General features: G+C 56.4%; 1 protein-coding gene across 6 annotated transcripts in view; it reads right to left on the reverse strand.

Moving 5' to 3' along the window:
• Positions 1-3,885: 3,885 nt before the first annotated feature.
• ATP2A3 (ATPase sarcoplasmic/endoplasmic reticulum Ca2+ transporting 3) overlaps positions 3,886-18,934 on the reverse strand; it is a 34,221-nt gene continuing 19,172 nt past the window's right edge. The window contains exons 13-22 of one of the 6 annotated variants that reach the window (XM_005220220.5): positions 18,026-18,244; positions 17,524-17,859; positions 15,708-15,928; positions 14,542-14,744; positions 13,860-13,945; positions 9,370-9,503; positions 8,806-8,923; positions 8,155-8,272; positions 7,824-7,914; positions 3,888-5,284 (exon numbers count right to left, since the gene is read on the reverse strand). In XM_005220220.5, the coding sequence (XP_005220277.1) occupies positions 5,221-5,284; positions 7,824-7,914; positions 8,155-8,272; positions 8,806-8,923; positions 9,370-9,503; positions 13,860-13,945; positions 14,542-14,744; positions 15,708-15,928; positions 17,524-17,859; positions 18,026-18,244 (1,590 nt within the window). In that variant the 3' untranslated portion in view covers positions 3,888-5,220. The other 5 variants (XM_024979979.2, NM_001114154.3, XM_024979977.2 and 2 more) reach the window with 5 other exon arrangements.

The following is an 18,934-nucleotide window of genomic DNA, read 5'->3' on the forward strand; positions in this document are numbered from 1 at the left end:
GACGGACACGAGAAAGGAAGGAGGAAAGGATGAGGGATGGAGGAAGGGAGGGAGGAAGGGAAGGAGGTCGGGCAGACCTTCTCCAATCTGTGTCTGTGCCTTTCAGACCCTCACATGTCCTCCCCCTCCTCCTCCATCTCTTTCTCCCCCAAGGAGCCAAGCTTGCTGACAGACAGATGGACCCATGGACAAACAGCACACACATGAGCTCCTGTTCCAGTCTTGGTTCTGACCCTGACCCTCAGAAAACAGGACACCCTGGAGAATGGTCTCATTCGGGGATGTTACCATAACCCCCCAAACAAAAAGAAATAAAAGAAGTTCTATTTCTTTCCCCAAATTCCTTTTCCTGTGAATAACTCTGCAGAGTAAGACAGGCAGCTGATAGAGTCAACATCCCTTCACCGGTTCTAAAATGCATCTTTCCATCGAGGCTGTGCTTTCCTACCCTTAGCCCCAGCTTCAGCATCCCCAGGGACAGATATCCGTGTTCGTTCTAGACATCTTGGGGGGTGAGGGAAGCCTGGAATGCTGCGGGCTTTTCTTTATAGCAGCCTTAGTTGGAGAACCACCATTTAACAGGTAAGGCCACAGAGGCTCTGGAAGTTGAGTGCCCACTGTCACACAGCGACTAGCTCCCATGTCTGCTGGTGGCCAGGAAGGAGGTTCCCCAAAGTTTGAGATCTTGGCTCAGAGCCCACCCCAAGACTCCAGCCCTTGAGAGCCGCCAGACCTGCCTTATAAGCCCAAAGGCCGGATGGCCGGCTCGGGCACTGGGCCGGGCCTTGTAGGGAGACAAGGCATTGCTGCCAAGCGCTCGGCCCCAGGACAGCCTCCCCTGCCTGGCTAAATTTAGCGGCTCTGTGAGCATGGAGGGGGCCTGTGTGCCTGTCCTGGAGGCCAGCCCAGGCCCTCAAGGGGGTCGCAAAGGCTCCAAAGAGTCTTCTTGGCCATTCAGCATCCCAAGATTGCAGAGGCCACACCACCACCCGAAGAGGAGTTCAGCCCAAGCTCCCCAGACCATCTGGGCCAGCCTCAGTGTCCCAGGGACTCACCTGGTACCTCAGCCTCTCAGACACCGGCTGGAACACGGCCCTGGGCTGGTCTAACTGGACTGTCTGGGGGACGTGTGGGGAGAGTGGGCATCCATGTGGAGGCCACAGCAGGGGTCCCCAGCCTGGCATCTCCCCACCACGTGGACCTTGCATGGCTTCTCTGGCCTCTTCTATTCCCAACTATGGGCCATGATCTGGCTGGAGCCCCTCTGCCTGAGTATCCGAGGCATCTGTGCCAGCCCCCTGGTTCTCCTCCATACTCGGGGGTCATTTCCCCTTGGCCCTCAGCCTCTTCCTGCACCTGGAACATAGGGCAATTTGGGGCTGGCCTGGGCCCCTGGACTGCACGCTTTGCAGGCACACACCCAGAGGTCCACCTCCTGCTGATGCTGAAGATGCTACACCCACAGCAGCCACATACCCACTGCCCCCTCTGGCCCCCACCTCTTTTCTCTTTCTTCTAAATCAAACTGCATTAGGGTGTAAATTTGCTGTTGTCGCTCAGTAGCTCGGTCGTGTCCTGATCTTTGTGATCCCATGGACTGCAGCCAGACACTCCTCTGTCCATGGCATTTTCCAGGCAAGAATACTGGAGGGGATTGCCATGCCCTCCTCCAGGAGATCTTCCCAACCCAGGGATGGAACCCAGGTCTCCTACATTGCAGGTGGATTCTTTACCATCTGAGCTACCTTACATGCAATCACATATACCCATTTTAGTCACACAGTTTGATGAATTTTGACAAATGCCTGCAACGCCTCCCCGCCCCGCCCCAACCCATCACTCTTGAACCTTCCTCCTGCCCCTTCGCTGTCAATCTTCTCTGGCTCCCAGCCTGACTCTGTGGCTCTGTTACTAGATTTGTTTTGCCTTTCCTAGAATTTCACAGAGCTGGAATCGCTCAGTATGGGCTCTTTTTTGGTTCTGATTTCTTTTCCTCAGCATCAGGGTTTTCAGCATCATGCACTCTGTTGCATAGATGGATGCGCTGATTTTTATTGCTGGTGGGGGGGTATTGCCGTCCACTGTATGGGCACACCACAGTTTGTTTATCCTTCCCCCGTCAATGGACGTCTGGGTTGTTTTATTTTGAGGCCACGGTGAATACAGCTGCTGTGGACCCTTGGGTTCAGGTTTTTGTGTGGACACGTCTTCATTTTCTGTGTTTGCTCTTCCGCTTCTCCCAACGCAGCCCCAGTGGGCCTCCCTCCCAGATGTGGTGTGTAGTGGTGGGGGCACAGAAGCACAAAATCCTGGCCTCTGAAGGGAGCAGGGGGAAGGCCACAGGCATTTTGGTGGCTGCCATCGCTGATCCAGAATGAAATATGCCGGGGCTTTCCCCGGAATTCCCTCCAGGGCCCGCGCCCGTGAGGTAGGAAACCTCTGTTTACCTTGGCCGCCCTGTCTTGGCCCATCAGGCTCCATGCCGTGTGCTGGACGAGGCCAGACTTGGGCAGGCCTGAGGGGCGGGGGCGGAGGCAAAGCAGGCTTGGCCACGCGCCCCAGAGGCCGCCGGGAGCCCTGGAGCCCGCCTGTGTCCTGAGCAGACCCCCAAGCCCATCACAGGGCCACTCACTGCCTGTCTGTCAAGATGAGGGCCAGTTAGATGATCAAGCCAGACAGAGTCATGCCTGGCCCACCTCATGGAGCTGGTTGAGGACACCCGAGTGTGTATAAAGGCTGTGATCTGAGATGGACCTTGTACAAGGGGGACACCTTTTCATTCCCAGGTCCTGTGGTAAACTGTATGTCAAATCCTGTCTCCCAAATAAAACCTGGCAGCTCCTAAGGGCAGGTACTGCCTGCTCTAGTCTTGACCAGCTTCCTGGATGCCCCATCCGTAGCACGGGGACCTCTTGCTCAGAGGAGACCTGCATGCGTGGTTTATTGCTCTGCGGCCACTGCTAAGAAATTCTTTGAGACTTCCCTGGTGGTCCAGTGGTTAAAACTTCACCTTCCAACGAGCAAGGTGTGGGTTTGATCCCTGGTCGGGGAGCTAAGATCCACATGCCTCAGGGCCAGAAAACCAAAAAGTGCAAAACAGAAGCAATGATGTGGCAAACTCAACAAAGACTTTAGATATGCTCCACGTCAAAAAAAGAAAGAAAAGAAATTCCTAATCTTTGAACAAGAGGCTCCACATTTTCACTCTGCACTGAGGCCCACTGGTTATGGAGCTGGTCCCACCTCTGGCCCTGTGGGCAGGGCCCGAGTCCCATCACCAGGGCAGTGAGTCCTCCCTTCAGAGGAGAAAACGAGGGAGGCAGAGGACCCTGGCTCTTCCCTTCCAAGAGGTCCCAGAGGGCAGGGCCGTCTGGGCAAGTCAGGAGTTCATGACAAGCAGCTTCATGAGGGCCCTGGACAGCGTGAGCCTCAGGAAATCTTGGGGAGATGCATTCGAGTGGGGCTGGTAAAGACCAGAGATGGATGGTACCTGGGGGAGAGACAAGACCCATGGAACAGCCGGGGCTGGGGTCCCCTCTGTGGGGAACAAGGGACCCCTGATATTCAGGCTCCAGGCCCAGTCCTGCTTCCCACGGACCACCCCCAGCCTCATTTCCCCATGAACCACGTGTAAAGGCCTTTGATCACGTGCACCAACTGTCGAATGCTGTGCACCTGCGGAGGAGGCAGTTATGCCAGACTCGACTCCAGAAGTCAGGGTCTCCCCTGCCCCTTGTCTGACGAGATCATCTCTGGCTGGGGACATGGGAGCCCCAGATCTTGCTCCCGGATCCTGGGGGAGGGGGTACAGGGGATGGGAGCCCCCAAGGGAAGCATGAGGGGGGCAGAGAGGGGCCCATTCCCCAGGAAACACAATGACCCTCATGGCCCCAGACACTCGACCTTTATTTCTCTACCAGATTTCAGGTCAGCAGGTGGGTATAGGCCCCTGCCCCTCCTCTCCGCCCTCCTCCCCTACAGACATGGGGGACTCTGGGTTCTCTCACTTTCAAGAGAAGGGAGGGCAAAGGCTAGGGGGAGGGGCCGCTGAATGTTGAGCCCATCTGTCTGCAAGGCAGGCCGAGGGGGCTTTTGATTCTGGGGGCTAGGATGGGACATGGGTCTTGATTTACATATAAAATAATCACTCTGTACACTCTCGAGGAGGGGCAAGGATGCAGTCATTGCTCACCGCTGCTTCTGTGCCGAGCTAATCTTTGCCGGAGGGGCAAGAGATGAGTGCAGAGAAACATCTGTGTTCCTCGAACGCTCTCTTCCCTCCACGGAGGTGATCCAGGTGCTCATGGGTCCCTCCAGCAAGGACGGAGAGACGGAATGTGCCCTTGATAACTCGCCATTCTTAGTGACAGACACCCTTTTGGCTCATGGGTGTGCGGGGGGCAGGGGCAAAGACTAAGGCCGAGGATCACCCGGCCATGCAGAGTTGGAGATGGCTGAGCCCTGGGCTGGGTGGCAGGGCACAGTGTTCAGCGATCCCAAGGAGGTCTCAGGTCTCAGGCGGCAGGAACACAGAAGGCAACCCCATCCTCTGCTTGGTAGGGCAGGCAACGCAGAGATGGCGTGTTTCGTTTGCTTGGAACAGAGGACCCTGAGTCTGGAGCTGAGGTCGGCAGGCTGGCCATTTCCCAGGAAAGGGGGATCCCTGCTCAGCCCCCTCCCCCACTCCTGTGTCTCTCGCTGTGAGTCTTCAACTCCCTGCGTGGATAAACAGAAACAGGCTCAAGCCCTCGTGAGTTGATTCCAAGGAAGCGGAGTGGAATGGAGGGGGCTGTCTGTCCTCGCTGTGCACGGCTGGGTCCGGATGTCCCCTCTTCACCCTGGGGCCGACCAGGCCCCAGACCAGGCACTCGCTAAGAGTGAGATCAGAGTGGTTCCCAGAACTCCATCAGTGTAGACACGCCTGCAGGTCGCTAAGGGCACGCCCCGCCTCAAAGCAGGGGAAGCGCTCGCTCGGAGTGTGAGTGTACGTGCTTGTGGATCCGGGGGGAGGGCTCTGGGCCGGCTCCGGCCTCTGGGCAGGCCCCTCGCAGGCTGCAGTTCCTGGACTAGAGCCCAGAGACCTGAATCACAGAGCCCCCCGGCAGGCGGGAGTGGGGACGGAGACCCCAGGCCAGGCCTGGCGGTGAGCCCAGTGAGCAAGCAGGCGAGTGTGCAGGCGGGTGGGGGGTGGGGGCGGCGGAGGCGAATGCTTTGGCACCGTCACTCTGAGGTACATGCTGCAAACTCCATTCTGCTCCCCGCACTCACTGCTGGCCCTTGTCTTCTGGAAGAAAACCCGAGAGCGTGTGAAGACATATGTGTGGGAGCACACATCCAGGCTGGCTCCCGCGGGCCCCTTCCGGCCTCCTCTTCTCCCACTCTCCCATAGCATCTCTCGGTCAGTCCCCAGCCCTGCTCCATCCCTCTGGACATCCCCGGGGCTTCCTTCACCCCATGTATTCCATCAACACCCCCAGAGCATCCGACGCTCCTTCTCCTCTTGGTTTCTAGTTTGGTGAACCATCACCCACCAGGAAGAGGTCCGGGAACCAAGGCCACCCTGACACCTCGCCCATGTCTCGTCCTCTGCTGCCTCAAGGCCTCTCACCAACACCCTCCTGCCCCTGGCATCATGCTACAGACTCAGCCCACCGCTCCCTTCCATGGCTCCCTAACTGCCATCAGAATAAACCCCAGGCCCACCTCACATCTTGAACCCTCCCAGATCGGTTCACACTCAATCTCTCCAGGTCTCCCACCCCCTCAGCAAGGCCCACAGGCCTCCGCCTGACAGATGCTCAGCCACACCTGGGCAGAGCCAGGAGGTGGGGCAACGGGACACCCCACAACCCCCCGGGGCTGACCCAGCACCCACAGTCCTCTGAAGGACACATTCCTCATAAATCGTGGGGAAGTCATGAGCATCAGTCCTCTGCAAAACTTCCCTAAAAGGCCACCAGGCTGGCTTGGGAACATAACAGGGTCTCTTGTCTCACCCCTGCCCGGGCTGCCTTTAGGAGACCCAAGGGACTGCGGCCGCATGGGGCAGATCCGTCTAGGCTGCCAGTGGGCACACTCCACCCTATCTCTTTGATGTGGGCACAGATGCCCAGCCTACAGGCCCCACGCCACTCCTGACAGCTGAGCATCACACTCACAAGCCAAGCCTCACCAGGACCACAGTCAGCATCTCAGGTTATTGGTGGAGGTGGAGGCACCGCCTGGGACCAGCTCACCCTGGGCCTCAGTGTCTTCCCCTCCCAGACCAGCTCTACAGGCCCCAGCAGCCTCCCTTCCTCTAGCCTCGCCCCCCACCTGCCCTCCTTGGTGATCCCAGTTCTTCCTATGCCTCCGCCCTTCTGTGGCTTCCACTTCCCTGAGGACAATGTCCAGGGTCCTTACCTTGGTAACCGAGGCCCCTGCCCAACTCTGGACTCACCCCTGTACCCTGCACTCTGAGCCCCAGCCCCACTAAGAGCCCAGCTCCTTCTCCGCCAAGTTCAATCCTCCCCTTTCAAACCTCTGCTCAAACCCTACCTCTTCTATAAACCACCCCAACCCCGGCCTCGCAAGGATGCTCCCTCCCCTGTCCCGTCCTACTAGGGGCCTGCTCCCCTCCCCAACCCAGCCAAATCCTCCACCATCCAGCAACCAGCACTGGAACAGTGTCGGAAACAGAGGCTTCTCCCCTTGGCTGAGAAATAGCCTCACTTGGGAGTTTTCTCGAGAAAACGTGCGGAACCTCTTGGCCAAAGAAAGCTCTTGAAGACATGAAGCTGTCTGAGCTGCCCGCACCCCCAGGAGGCCTGACTGTGGAGGTGAGCGAGTGTGACCAAGGTCAAGCCTTCTGGGTGGACCAACCCCCAACTTTGCGCTCCAGCCGGAGTCAGGGGTCCAGAAGATAGAGTTTCAGACGACAGAGCCAGCTCCTCCTTCACCTCCCCTGGAGCGTCCACTGTGCTCAGTCGCTTCAGTCGTGTCCGACTCTTTGCAACCCTATGGACTATAGCCCGCCAGGCCCCTCGGTCCATGGGATTCTCAAGCGTCCAGAGTAGGGGCCAGAAAAAACCCCGCAGCAGGCACAATGCTGTGTCCGGCTCCCCTCCCTGCACCTGTGGGCTGGAGCCTTGCTTTGGCTCCCACTCCCACCAGCTCCACTTTCCCCTTTGGCTGAGCCCTCCTTTTCCTCCACCATGTCTGGTCACCCTGTGGACAGACTTGGGGTGGGCCAGCTTCTCCAGAGAGTGGAGGCTGACTTGTTTTGGCCTTTTTAATAAGACAAATATTTTCAGTGCCCAGGAGGGCTGGCCAGCATGGGAGACGGGGGCTGATTGACTGCCTTGGCCCCTGCGGAATCCAGACACGTGATCTATTTATAGTACCCCACCCCCACCCCAGGCATGCCCCTCAGGCCTGGGATACATTCCTGCCAGAGGTGGCCCTTAAGGACCCACCCAGCTGCTCAAGCACAGGCCTCGGTCATCTCTGGGCCTAACATGGGCCAGCGGCCTGGCCACAGACCCAAGGCCTTGGCTCAAAGTCCCAGGAAGAGGGAGTTTCTCACGCCTGCTTCCTCCCTCTCTGGGCAATTCAAAGAGCGAGAACAATCCCGTCTCCCTGCCCTCAGGAGGTTCAGAGCTGCCTGCTCTCTGAGCCCCTGGCAGAGGTGGGTAGAGACGGACAGCATGCCCCAGCCCGCCCCTCCACACACCGCCCCCCACCCTGCCCTTCTGCCCTCCTTCCCGAGGTAAGACAGACCCAGAGATGGGAACTCAGAAAATGCACCTTTCACCCACCCACAAGGTGGTGCCAAAGAGGCCGACCCAGTGTGGTCTGGGGTCCCAGAGGAGGCAGTCAGCGGCTGCCCAGTCTGTGTCTGGGAGGCCGTCCTGACAGTGCCTGCATTGCGACAGGCTCAGCTCAGAGAAGTCAGAGGGGAAGACCCAGAGCAGGGCACAGCAGGCCGGGCGGGGCAGGGCTGGCAGCGAGCGAGGAGAGCGAGGCGGCCCAGCCCTGAGTGGTGCTCCCATCGGCAGCCTGGTGAGCCCAGGGCCCCGGCCCCTAAGTGCAAGACCCTGCCGACACCCACTGCAGACTGGGGGCGGAGGCAGGCGGGGAGGTGGGCCGGTAGGGGGGTCTGGGGCCTCCACTCACCATCCACGTGCTTCCGGGACAGGTACTTGAGAGCCTCGTCGAGCAGGATGACAGGCAGAGATATCTGGAGCACCGCCACCCACTGGCGCCCATTCAGTGGGGTCACTTGGAAGATGAGCTGGGATGGGGGTGTCTTAATTAAAGGAAGGAGTGCCCAGAGCCCCCCACATCCACCGCTTCACACACCCCCGACTACAGTGGACTCTTCACAAACACCTCTAAGATGTGCCCCCCGTCCCGCCTCCAGATCTGTGTCCACTCAGTCTCCTCTGTCCCAGGCGCCCTCCCCTGCTCTCACCCGCAGGACCAAGTCCTTCTGTCCTGGTGGGAAGTGGGAGGAATTCTGCACTGGCAAAGGGCATCATCTTTCCTCCTGCCCCAGCCTTGGGGGACCTCTTTTTTTTTTCTATTTTTTTCTCCCCCTACCTGTTCTGTTCCCCAAGTCTGGGAGGGATGTCCTGAAGTGGGGGACACATCTGGCTGACCAGGGTCCAGCTCCATGTGGTCAGGGAGCACCATCAGACCTCTCCCCCATCACAGCCACCAGGCAGTTTCACAAAGAGGCCCCGGAAATGCCCAGCCTCAGAGGGGAATTAGGGCCCTGTGACCCCAGGAGCCGCAGGAGGGGAGCAGGGCTGGGCAGCGACTCACAGGCAGGGGCGGCACAAGCAGAATGAGGAAGTGCAGGGCCATGGACATGGCCACGGCCGCCAGCAGCCAGGGGTTCAGCCAGGGCGGCATCCGCAGCAGTGACTGGTTCTCCGACACGCTGTTGAGGGCACACGGGGCGCTCACCTCAGGCCAGGATGCGGGCAGGCCCCACTCTGGTCCACCACCCATCCCCCAAGTGAGGTGCAGGGAGGAGCTGGTCTGAGTTTCAGCATCGTCCTCTAAGATCCGGAGTGCTTCTGGGAATGCAGCCAGGAGGGGTGTGTGGCTATTGCCCACTCAGCCCCCAGGGGCCAGTCCTGGGGCTCGGACCCCCTTTCTCTGACCCTCAGACCTAATCCTGGCCCTTCTATTCTCTCAGACCTCAACCATGTCTCCCTTGATCGCCTGGATCCCAATTCTAGCCCCCATGGGCTCTCAGAACCCTCCTCTGGACCCTTCTGACCCTCAGACTGTAATTCTGGACACCTCCACCCCCAATCCTGGGCCCCTACTGACCCTCAGCCCCTGTCCCAGCCCCCGCTTCAGGCCCCCCTGCCAGCCCACCTGTTCAGGGCATTGCACATCTCAATGGTCACCAGCACAGACAAGGCCATGGTTGTGGGGAAGCGTGACTCAAAGACCTCGCAGTCAATGCCGGCGAAGACTGGATTGTCCTCGGAGCACTTCAGGAAGTTCCTCTGGGGGCAACCAGGTGAGATGGGGTGCAGGCAGAAAGAAGAGTGGCGGGACCAGGGCATGGGGAGCCTCACCCCACCCCCTCACCCTCAGCTTACATCTGAGGACACAGTACAGCCAGTGCTGCTGTGGAGAGGGAGGGGTGCTCACCCAGGGAGGGGTGCTCACTCACCCAGGATGGGGACAGAGGGGCTGCATTGTGCCAGGGGGTAGGGCAAGATGTACTGCGGTGGGGTTGTGCTGAGAAAAGGGAGAGCAGCTGGTATGAGGCTGGGGAGGACGGCAGGGGGCCCTGGAATCAGGGGGTGAGGGCCTAAGTATCAGAGGTGCAGGGGTTAGGAGAGGCAGTGATTAAATGAAGCCACCAAATGAGTTGGGCTTCCCCGGTGGCTCAGAGAGTAAAGAATCTGCCTGCAATGCAGGAGACCCGGGTTTGATTCCTGGATTGGGAAGATCCCCTGGAGAAGGAAATGACAACCTACTCCAGTATTCTTGCCTGGAAAATCCCATGGACAGAGGAGCCTGGCGGGCTACAGTCCATGAGGTCGCAAAGAGTCGGACACAACTGAGCAACTAATGCCAAATAAGTAAATGCATATGAGAATCAATCAGCAAAATTATACTTGAATAGAATTCACCTTTAGCTGGTAGAAGACGAGGCTGTGAGCGTGCGTGCTAAGTCGATTCAGTCATGTCCAACTCTTTGCAATGTGACCCTATGGGCTGTAGGAGCCAGGCTCCTCTGTCCATCGGATTCTTCAGGCAAGGATACTGGAGTGGGTTGCCATGCCCTCCTCCCGGGGATCTTTCTGACCCAGGGATCAAACGCAAGTCTCGGGTCTCCTGTACTGGCAGAGAGGTTCTTGACCACGAGTACCACCTCGGAAGCCCAGAAGATGAGGCTACTGGGGCCCTAGTCATGATTATTAAATAAGATTCCATTCACACCTCTTCATTTCTGCCTCTGAAATTGAGCTCTACCAGACCTGCCCTTCGCTCACAACAAGGCCTAACACATGCACGGTCAGGTGATGGCTTGCTACACAACTTCTGCACAATGAACAAGGAGCTCTCAGGACTCAATAAGGGAGGTGGCACTTGCCCCTGTGGCCCCAGGGGAGTTTTCTTCCTGCCCCCTGAACCTTGCTCTCAGAAGCTGCTGTAACAAGATGCTGAACCGAGGCCACTAGTGAGAACTTCCGTCTGGTTCTCTTCCGCACCACGGGGATTCGCGTGAACATTCATAACCATTACACAGCTCTGTTCTCCAACATCTGGCCCCTGGAATCTCCTCTGAAACAGTGATCCTTTTAAGATTAAAGTTTAGAAATGAGGGCCACGTGCTGTGAAAATAAGCCTCAATGAGAAATCTGTAATACGATCAGCGGCCTGACCTCCTGCCCAGGAAATCCATCCCTCATTCCCCACACGGCATAAATGCGGGTAGAGCGACTCCGTCAGCCTGAAGGGACTGCTGGTTCTTTCCTCTCTTGTGCATGATGCAAAATGATAAAAGACCACGGCTTGGCTAGACTTCTCTCTTGACAAAGAGATAGAGAGTCTTATTTAAATCAACAGAGGAGGGAATTTCTCCAAAAAAAACTGAGCTCCAGTATTTGGGACAAGTGCACAGCTTTATTTGGCACTGATCACAGGGCAGAGAAAATGTCCTAAACTTTGAAACCACCCAACTGACCAAGAGGACAAATGTTTTTTCGGGTTGTGTCACCACTGTCAGGCCTCACCTCCAGATCTTAACGGTAAGGACCTTCCTCAAACGTGTACACGCAGATGCCATGCACACACCTCCCATTTGGGCATATGTGTGCCTGCATCCCTATGCCCGCGCATAGGGAAGACAATGAGAATAGAATCACATGGAGGTGTTTCAATAGATTAACATCCCGGGACTTCCCTGCTAGCACAGTGGGTAAGAATCCGCTTGCCAATGCAGGGGACACAGGTTCGATCCCTGGAAGATCCCAACTGCCACAGAGCAACTAAGTCCTGAACAACCGAATTCCACGTGCCCTAGAGCCTGTGCTCTGCAAAAAGAGAAGCCAAGACAATGAGAAGCCCGTGCATTGCAATGAAGAGTGACCCCTGCTCACCACAACTAGAGAAAGCCCACGCACACCAACGAAGCCCCGTCACAGCCATACAAAAACAAAAACACCCTGCCCAGTTCCGACCTTCTGGGTTTCAGCAGTGAGCGCCTGCACTGTGCCTGGGTCCTGGCCGCAGTGTGGCCTCCTGCACTGTTCATCAGAAGGTGCTCAGGGGCTGGAACTTCTGCCTCGCAGTTTCATCGTGAGCACCCCTCCCCCGGGGGGTGGCAGGCCTGTTTCTCTGGGTGAAGCTACTGTTCTCCCTACTCCTTCCCTTGGCCTCCCTGGCTATTTCCCATTAGCCTTCACCTGTGAGCCTCCCTCTGGGTTTCATTAACATTTACATAGCTCTTACCACGTGCCAAGTGTTGGTTTAGGCACTTTATATGTACTGACTCGGGTAATCGTCTGGATAGCCCTACGAGGCAGGGTCTATTACCCAGTTTATATGGGTGGAGAAATGAAGAGAGAGGTTAAGTAGCCTGTTCCAAATCACACAGCTTGTGTGTGATAGAACCTGGGCGTGAACCTGGGCGGCCAGGATCCAGGATCTACTCTCCTGCCTTTATTCAGCATCCCTCCAGGAATGCTAGCAGGGCTCTGGGCACCTCTCCTGAAATTCCAACACCTGCAGCTGAGAGTTCTACTTTAGGTCTAAGTCTTGACCACCTCCGAGTTCCATAGCCTCTTGCCTTTTCTCTGCGGAAGCATGGCTCACTATAAAACATGACCGCCCATTTCCCTGGCTCTCTCCCCCACCAGACGGGACACTCTCTGCAGATACTCTGCCATTTCAGTCACCACCATTGCTCTAGTAATTTGTGCCTGGCACAGTCAGTGCCTAACAGCCACTTCTCGCCCAAGTGGATAAATGAGAAATGGAATGATCTGAGGACAGTTGGGAAGGTGGCCCCAGGGGGACTGAGGACTGACTGGTGGTGGGTATGGGATGTGTGTCTACCAGGACTCCAGGGGTCTGGCTGGGGTGACCAGGGAGGAGGTGGAACTGAGATGCAGATGGAAGAAGAGGGAATTGTTTGCAAAAGGGCAACTGATTTTGACTTTGGACTTGGTGAGTGCACTGGGACCATGGGCTATTCCATAGGAGGTATGCAGCTGGCTGTATGGGACTGCTCAGAAGGTTGATATGGGGGGAGGTCCCTGGAGATTTGGGCTTCATAGCCCAGAGGAGGGTGATAGTGGGACAGGAGGAAGGCTGTAGCAGGACGGTCAGCACACCCCACTCTCCACCTGCCGCCCCTACAGGAGCTGCAGGGGCAGGTGTCGATCCATCTGCCAAGAGCTAGGGGCCACCAGCCTTTGGGATAGGGGTCTGGGCCCAGGCTCTGCACTGCTGCCAGGAGGGGAGCCCCATGTGCTTGAGGGTTGGTGGGAGAAAGAAAGCACCCCCAGCTGCCTCCACCTAGCTGTGAACCCCAGAAAGAGCCCTCACACTGCCCCTGGGGGTGGGGAAGACTGTTTCCCTGACACACCCAAGACGGGGGCAGGAAGTCAGGGTCCCTCTCTTGAGCTCTTCTGTCTACAGGAAAATAGAAAGGCTAGCACACCAGAGGAAGCAAAGTCTACATCCAGGCAGCTCTCTCCTTTAAACCAGAAACCCACCACTGGCCTGGCCAGAATTGCTGTGACGGTTCTTTCAAGCAAAAGAGATGCGTTGGCTGCTCAGACAGAAGGATGGACGGACAGACAGCAGTTGAGGTCAGGATGGAGGTGGCGTCTCCTTGCTTACTTCCAGAGCTAGGCTGAACTAAGCCAGGCCTGTGGTGTGCACCTGCCAGCCAGGGGACTTCAAGAGGTCAATGGGTCCTTTCCCCAAGAGACAGGTTGGCTATAAAAGCCTGGAAGATTCCTTCCCTCCACTATTGATCACTTCAGTCTGACCCTCTGCCAAAAGTTCCACCATGTAGGTGCTCCTATCACTGAGCCCTCAATGTTCGGGAAGTTTCCCAATAAAGGTAAGGCTTCCGGGCAGTGAAGCCCTGAGGCCCCCTGTAACTGAATGACAGGGGGAGCGAGCAGCAGCTTCTCTGGCTCGGGGGCTGTGCTGCTGTCTCTAGGCCTTTGGCGGTTTCTGAGCTTGTTTCCTTAAGTGGCGGGCGTCTACAGGTGTACAGGGGTGGGGAGGGACAGCCACTGGCCACCCGTGGGGTTCTGGATTCCCTCTCTCCTGGAACTCCAACAACACCTCTCAGATGACCCCAATGGGCTTCCTGGCCATCCCTTGCTTACCAGCTGGTAGAAGGTGACCTGCGGTCCCTCGGCATCATATAGGAACCACCAGGTGGCAGCAGCCACTGTGGCCAGGCCGACGTACACTGTGGGGAGGGCAGGAAGAAACTGGCTATAGTGCACGCCTGTGGTTTTCTGGCATCTGATTCCCTTTCCCAATAATCTGCTGAATCTCTGTCAGGGAACCACTCTCTCCCCTTTAGTATGTAGCACCTACCCTCAGGGTCAGCAGTGGCCCTGATGGGCAGTCAGCATCTGCTCCATCCCTGGCCACAGCAATTGGCAAGGAGATAGGCAGGTGACACGACATGGGTGGAGAACAGGCCTGAGAATTTCATCCTATTTCTACAGAAGTGATAGGATAAGACTCTTTCTTCTGCTTTATTTGGGACTGTAATGGGGCAAGTCTGAGGACTGGAGCTTTGGCAACCATCCTGCCATCCCAAGGGGCACCTGCTTAAGAATGAAGCTCAGGCAGAGCTAAAATATGCCAGTGACAGTCTGAGGGCTGGATCCAGACAAGCCTGAAGCATACCTAGTCTTTTCAGTTACATGAGTCCACGTACAGTTTCTCTTGACATAAGCCAGGCTGAGTCATATTGGTCTGGAGTTTGTAAGTGTAACTGATACAAGGGTCTTAGGAAACTCCAGGAATCCCTATGAAAGCTGGGGCCCCACTCACCTCCAATAGCCAGATATCGGAAGAAGAGCCAGCCACTGATGAGGGCCTCTCGAGGGTTTCGGGGTCGTTTCTCCATAATGTCCAGGTCTGGGGGGTTGAAGCCCAGGGCTGTGGCAGGTAGGCCATCTGTGACCAGGTTCACCCAGAGCAGCTGCACAGGGATCAGGGCTTCGGGCAGGCCCAGAATTGCTGTGAGGAAGATGCTGGAACCAGAGTCATGGGCTTGAGCCCCCAGCAAATGGAAGGTCCAGCTGCTACTCACACCCAAGGCCCGGGAGTGCCCCCCACTGTCTCTGCAGCAGCCCCGCCTCACTCTGCTAGTTCTGATGTGTGTGCACCAGTGAGAAGTGGGTGCATACACTCTGGTCACACTGGGCCACCCCAAAACCCCCAGTCTCAGCTCTGGGGCCTGGATAGACCCGCCCTTTAGGCCTCTTCCATTGAGGACAGGACACAAGTTCTCTTTAAGACACACACACAGACACACACATGTGGACAGTGCGTGCCTGAGCAGATACACATTTGTTCACAGATGTGTGCAAAACACCTAGTGCAGGACACACAATCCCACAAACATAAGCAAACATCTACACGCTTGCCCTGACGTGCACAGATGCAGAGTTCTTACACGGCCAGGCAAACGTGCGCTCACCATTCGCCACAGGCGTCACTCACATGTGAACCTAAGTGTGTACACGATTACATGCGAGCACAAATCCTCGATGCTTGTACTCATGCCCAAAGATGAACAGGAAGTCACATGTACACGTGTACACAAGCCTCTCACTCAGGCACACACCCTGTGTGCACACACACAAACATATTACTGCCCAGAGGTGAGGTGAGTTCTCCCATCTCGCAGGACTCTGAAAGTGGGAAGAAGGTCATGGCTGGAGGGATGCCAAGGGATTTCTCCAGCACCACCCTGGGGATTAAGGTAATCAGGGGTTCTGGAGAATGATGGGTGTCCCTGTTCCTGCCCACCCTGAGGTGGGACTCTGGAAGGTCCCAGTCTTCCAAGGAAGGACACGGGTCCCGTCATCCCTGCAGCCCCATCCCAGGACCAGGCATTCTCCCTGTCGCCCCATCCCAGACCAGGCATTTTCCCTGTCCTGGGGATCCACAGCTGGTCCAGAGGGCTGGGAGGACGGAACACAGGGCCTCACCAGACAACCTCGCCAACGTTGGAGGAGATGAGGTAGCGGATGAATTGCTTCATGTTGCTATAGATGGCCCGGCCCTCCTCTACCGCGGCCACGATGGAGGCAAAGTTGTCATCTGAGAGTACCATCTCCGCCGCTGACTTGGCCACGGCTGTGCCAGAGCCCATGGCAATGCCAATCTCTGCTTTCTTCAGGGCTGGGGCATCATTCACTCCGTCTCCTGTCTGAGGGCCAGGTTAGGGGGCTTCACACCTGAGAAACTTCCCTGACACCTGCCTGACTCCCCTCCCTGAGCCTGTCGCCAAGTTTAGGGGTTGTCCCCGAGGAAGCAGACAGCTGAATGGAACCAATGGTGAGGTCATGAGACTAGAAACTGATCTGGGGCAGAGGCTAAGGACAGGGCAGGGAGTGCAGACAAGGACAAAATTGAGAAGAAGGTCAAGTTTAAGGTCAGAGAGGATGGTGAGGTGAGGACGGGAAGAAGGTGAGTCAACATTGAGGGCAAAGATGAAATCAAGGTGGGGTGTGGGGTAGAAAATGAGACTGAGGTTAAGGACAAAGTTAAGTTCAAATCAGGAATGAGGTGAAGGTCATGGCCCAGGTCAAGGGTCAGTTAGGGGTTGTAGTTAAGGTGAAGGCTGGAGCCAAGGTGAAAGACAGGGTCAAGAATGGACTTATGTTCAAGATAAAAAAATTAGATTAAAGGAGAGATCAAGTCCAGGCTATGGTCCCTATCAGGAAAGATGTCATGGTAGAAGTTAGAGTTGATGTCAAAGTCAAGTTCAAAGCTGAGGTCAACATAAAGTAATAGATTGTTGGGGGGGGGGGGGGTCAATGTCAGGGATCAGATCAGGGTCCAGGTAAAGACTGGAACTCGTATCAAGCTTGAATTGAGTAAAGGATCAGTTTAAGGTGTTTAAGGTTGAGGTCAGGGACCAAGTCAGTGTGAAGGTCAAAAATAAGAGCCAAGAACAAGTTTACAGTTGTGGTCAAGTCAAGGTTGGTGCCCAGCTCATTATCAGGTCAAGACTGAGCCACATATAAGAATTAAGGTCAACATAAAGGACTGGGATAGGCTGGAGGTCAAGATTATAACCTGAGGTCAAGAGAGGGGAGAATGAGATTGAGGTTAAGAGTAAGATCAGCGTTGATGAAGAGGTCAGCAATCAAGAATGAGACGGAACAAAAACTGAGACCAAACCCAGTGTTCATCCAGAGGGGAAGGGATGAAGAGACGGGTATTACAGTGCAATGCCACTGAACAGTACACGAAAAATCATGGCACTGAGTCCCCCAGCAACATGGATAAACCTCAAAGGAAAAAGGCCAAACAGCAAATGCTGTATGATCCCACTCATGTGAAAATCCACGAGAGGCAAAATAATCCATGATGCAAGAAAAACAATCAGAGCAGAGACTGCGAGTAGTGGCTGGATGGAGAAGGTGTGTAAAGGAACCTCATGGGTTGATGGTAAAGTTCCCTCTCCTGTGTGAGGGCAAAATGTACTGATGTCTACAACTGAGTCTGAAATGCATTAAGGAAGATGGGTTGAAGGTGGGTAGATGGACAGGTATGCGATAAAGCAAATATACCTATGCTATTTATAGACTCTAGACAGCAGATATTTACAGGCATTCGCTATAAAAATCATTTCAATTTCTCTTTGGGCTTGAAATTTTTTGAAATAAGATGTTGGGAAAAATAAGAATGAAGCAGAGGCAGGGGTTGGCCAGTTGCTCTTTCTAAGCCCTGTGGTCAGTGCTTCCCACCATACCCCAGGCCGCCACCTCCCCGCAGGCTCCCAGCTTGTGGCCTCACCATGGCAGTGATCTCATTAAAGGACTGCAGGTTCTCCACAATGCGGGACTTGTGGGTGGGCTCCACCCGGGCGAAGCAGCGGGCCGTGCGGCAGGCATGGCGCTGCTGCTCGGGGCTGAGGTCATCAAATTCGCGGCCCGTGTAGGCCTTGCCCGCCACGTCCTCCGTGTCCTCGAAGATGCCAAGCCGGCGGCAGATGGCCACGGCTGTGCCTTTGTTGTCCCCTGTGATCATGACCACACGGATGCCTGCCTGGTGGCAGCGTGCGATGCAGGCAGCCACCTCGGGCCTTGGAGGGTCCAGCATGCCCACGCAGCCCACGAAGGTCAGGTCCGTCTGTAGGGAGGGGGCAGATGCCAGCGGGGCCCGAACCCATCCTCAACCTGCCACCTGCCCAGCGCTGCAGGCGGACACACGCGCCCGGGGCCCCAACACCCACCTCCTCCTGCACACCCACCTCATACTGCAGGTGGACACACAGCCCTGGGGTCCCAGCACCCACCTCGTACTGCACAAACTTGCTGCAGTCATCCAGTTGCATGTCCTCCTTCCTCGGGGGCATGTCTCGGGTGGCCAGTGCCAAGCAGCGCAGTGTGTCCAAACCTGAGCCCCAGTCCTTGACCTTGGCCAGGATCTGCTCCCTAGAGGTGGTGTCCAGGGGTACCGTGCGGCTCCCCACACGGACTGAGCTGCAGCGCTCAATCACACTCTCAGGAGCCCCCTGCAGGAGCGGGACAGGGGAGGAGACAACTCGGTCAGTCGAGACCCCTTCCCTCCCTCCTGCTTAACTGTGAGTTGAGGCCTAGATCTCAGGTAAGTAAGGTCACTCAAGGGACACACAATAAGGGGCGCAAGAGAATCCATCCATCTTTAAGAAGGTTGGTGCAGGAACCAAGTGGGCCCCACTGTGAGAGAGCCCAGAGGGTAGGGGGGGCTCACATAGAGTGTGACGCAGTGTGAAGCCCACAGCAGAACACCCCCCCCCACCCCGGCAATTAGCCTGCAGCTGAGAAGGCCTGACGCAGCATTTTGGGGGACAGGGTGGGAATGGCACCCTCCTGCAGACCCTGCTGCCCTGCCAGGCTGGTGCTCCCACGATTCCAATTCTGTAGGGTGCTCTGCATCGGGAAGTGGGCTGAGCCCTGCTGGGAGACCAGAAACAGAGCCCAGCTGAGGGTGTGGGTGATGTGGCTCTGGAGGGTGGTCATGGGGTGCAGGGCTTCTCACTGGCCTTGGGGTCTCACCCTGGACCTCGTCCCAGGCCTGGAAAAAGCCTCTGAATCCTCCATCAGTGCCTCATCCCTCTCCCCAAAAGGTACCCCAAACACTAGGGGGGTTTTGTTTGTTTTTTTGTGGCCGAGCCACAGGGCAGGCGGGATCCTAGCTCCTCGACCAGGGATGGAACCTGGAC

This window comes from Bos taurus, chromosome 19 (genome assembly GCF_002263795.3).
Source record: "Bos taurus isolate L1 Dominette 01449 registration number 42190680 breed Hereford chromosome 19, ARS-UCD2.0, whole genome shotgun sequence".
Lineage (NCBI taxonomy): Eukaryota > Metazoa > Chordata > Mammalia > Artiodactyla > Bovidae > Bos > Bos taurus.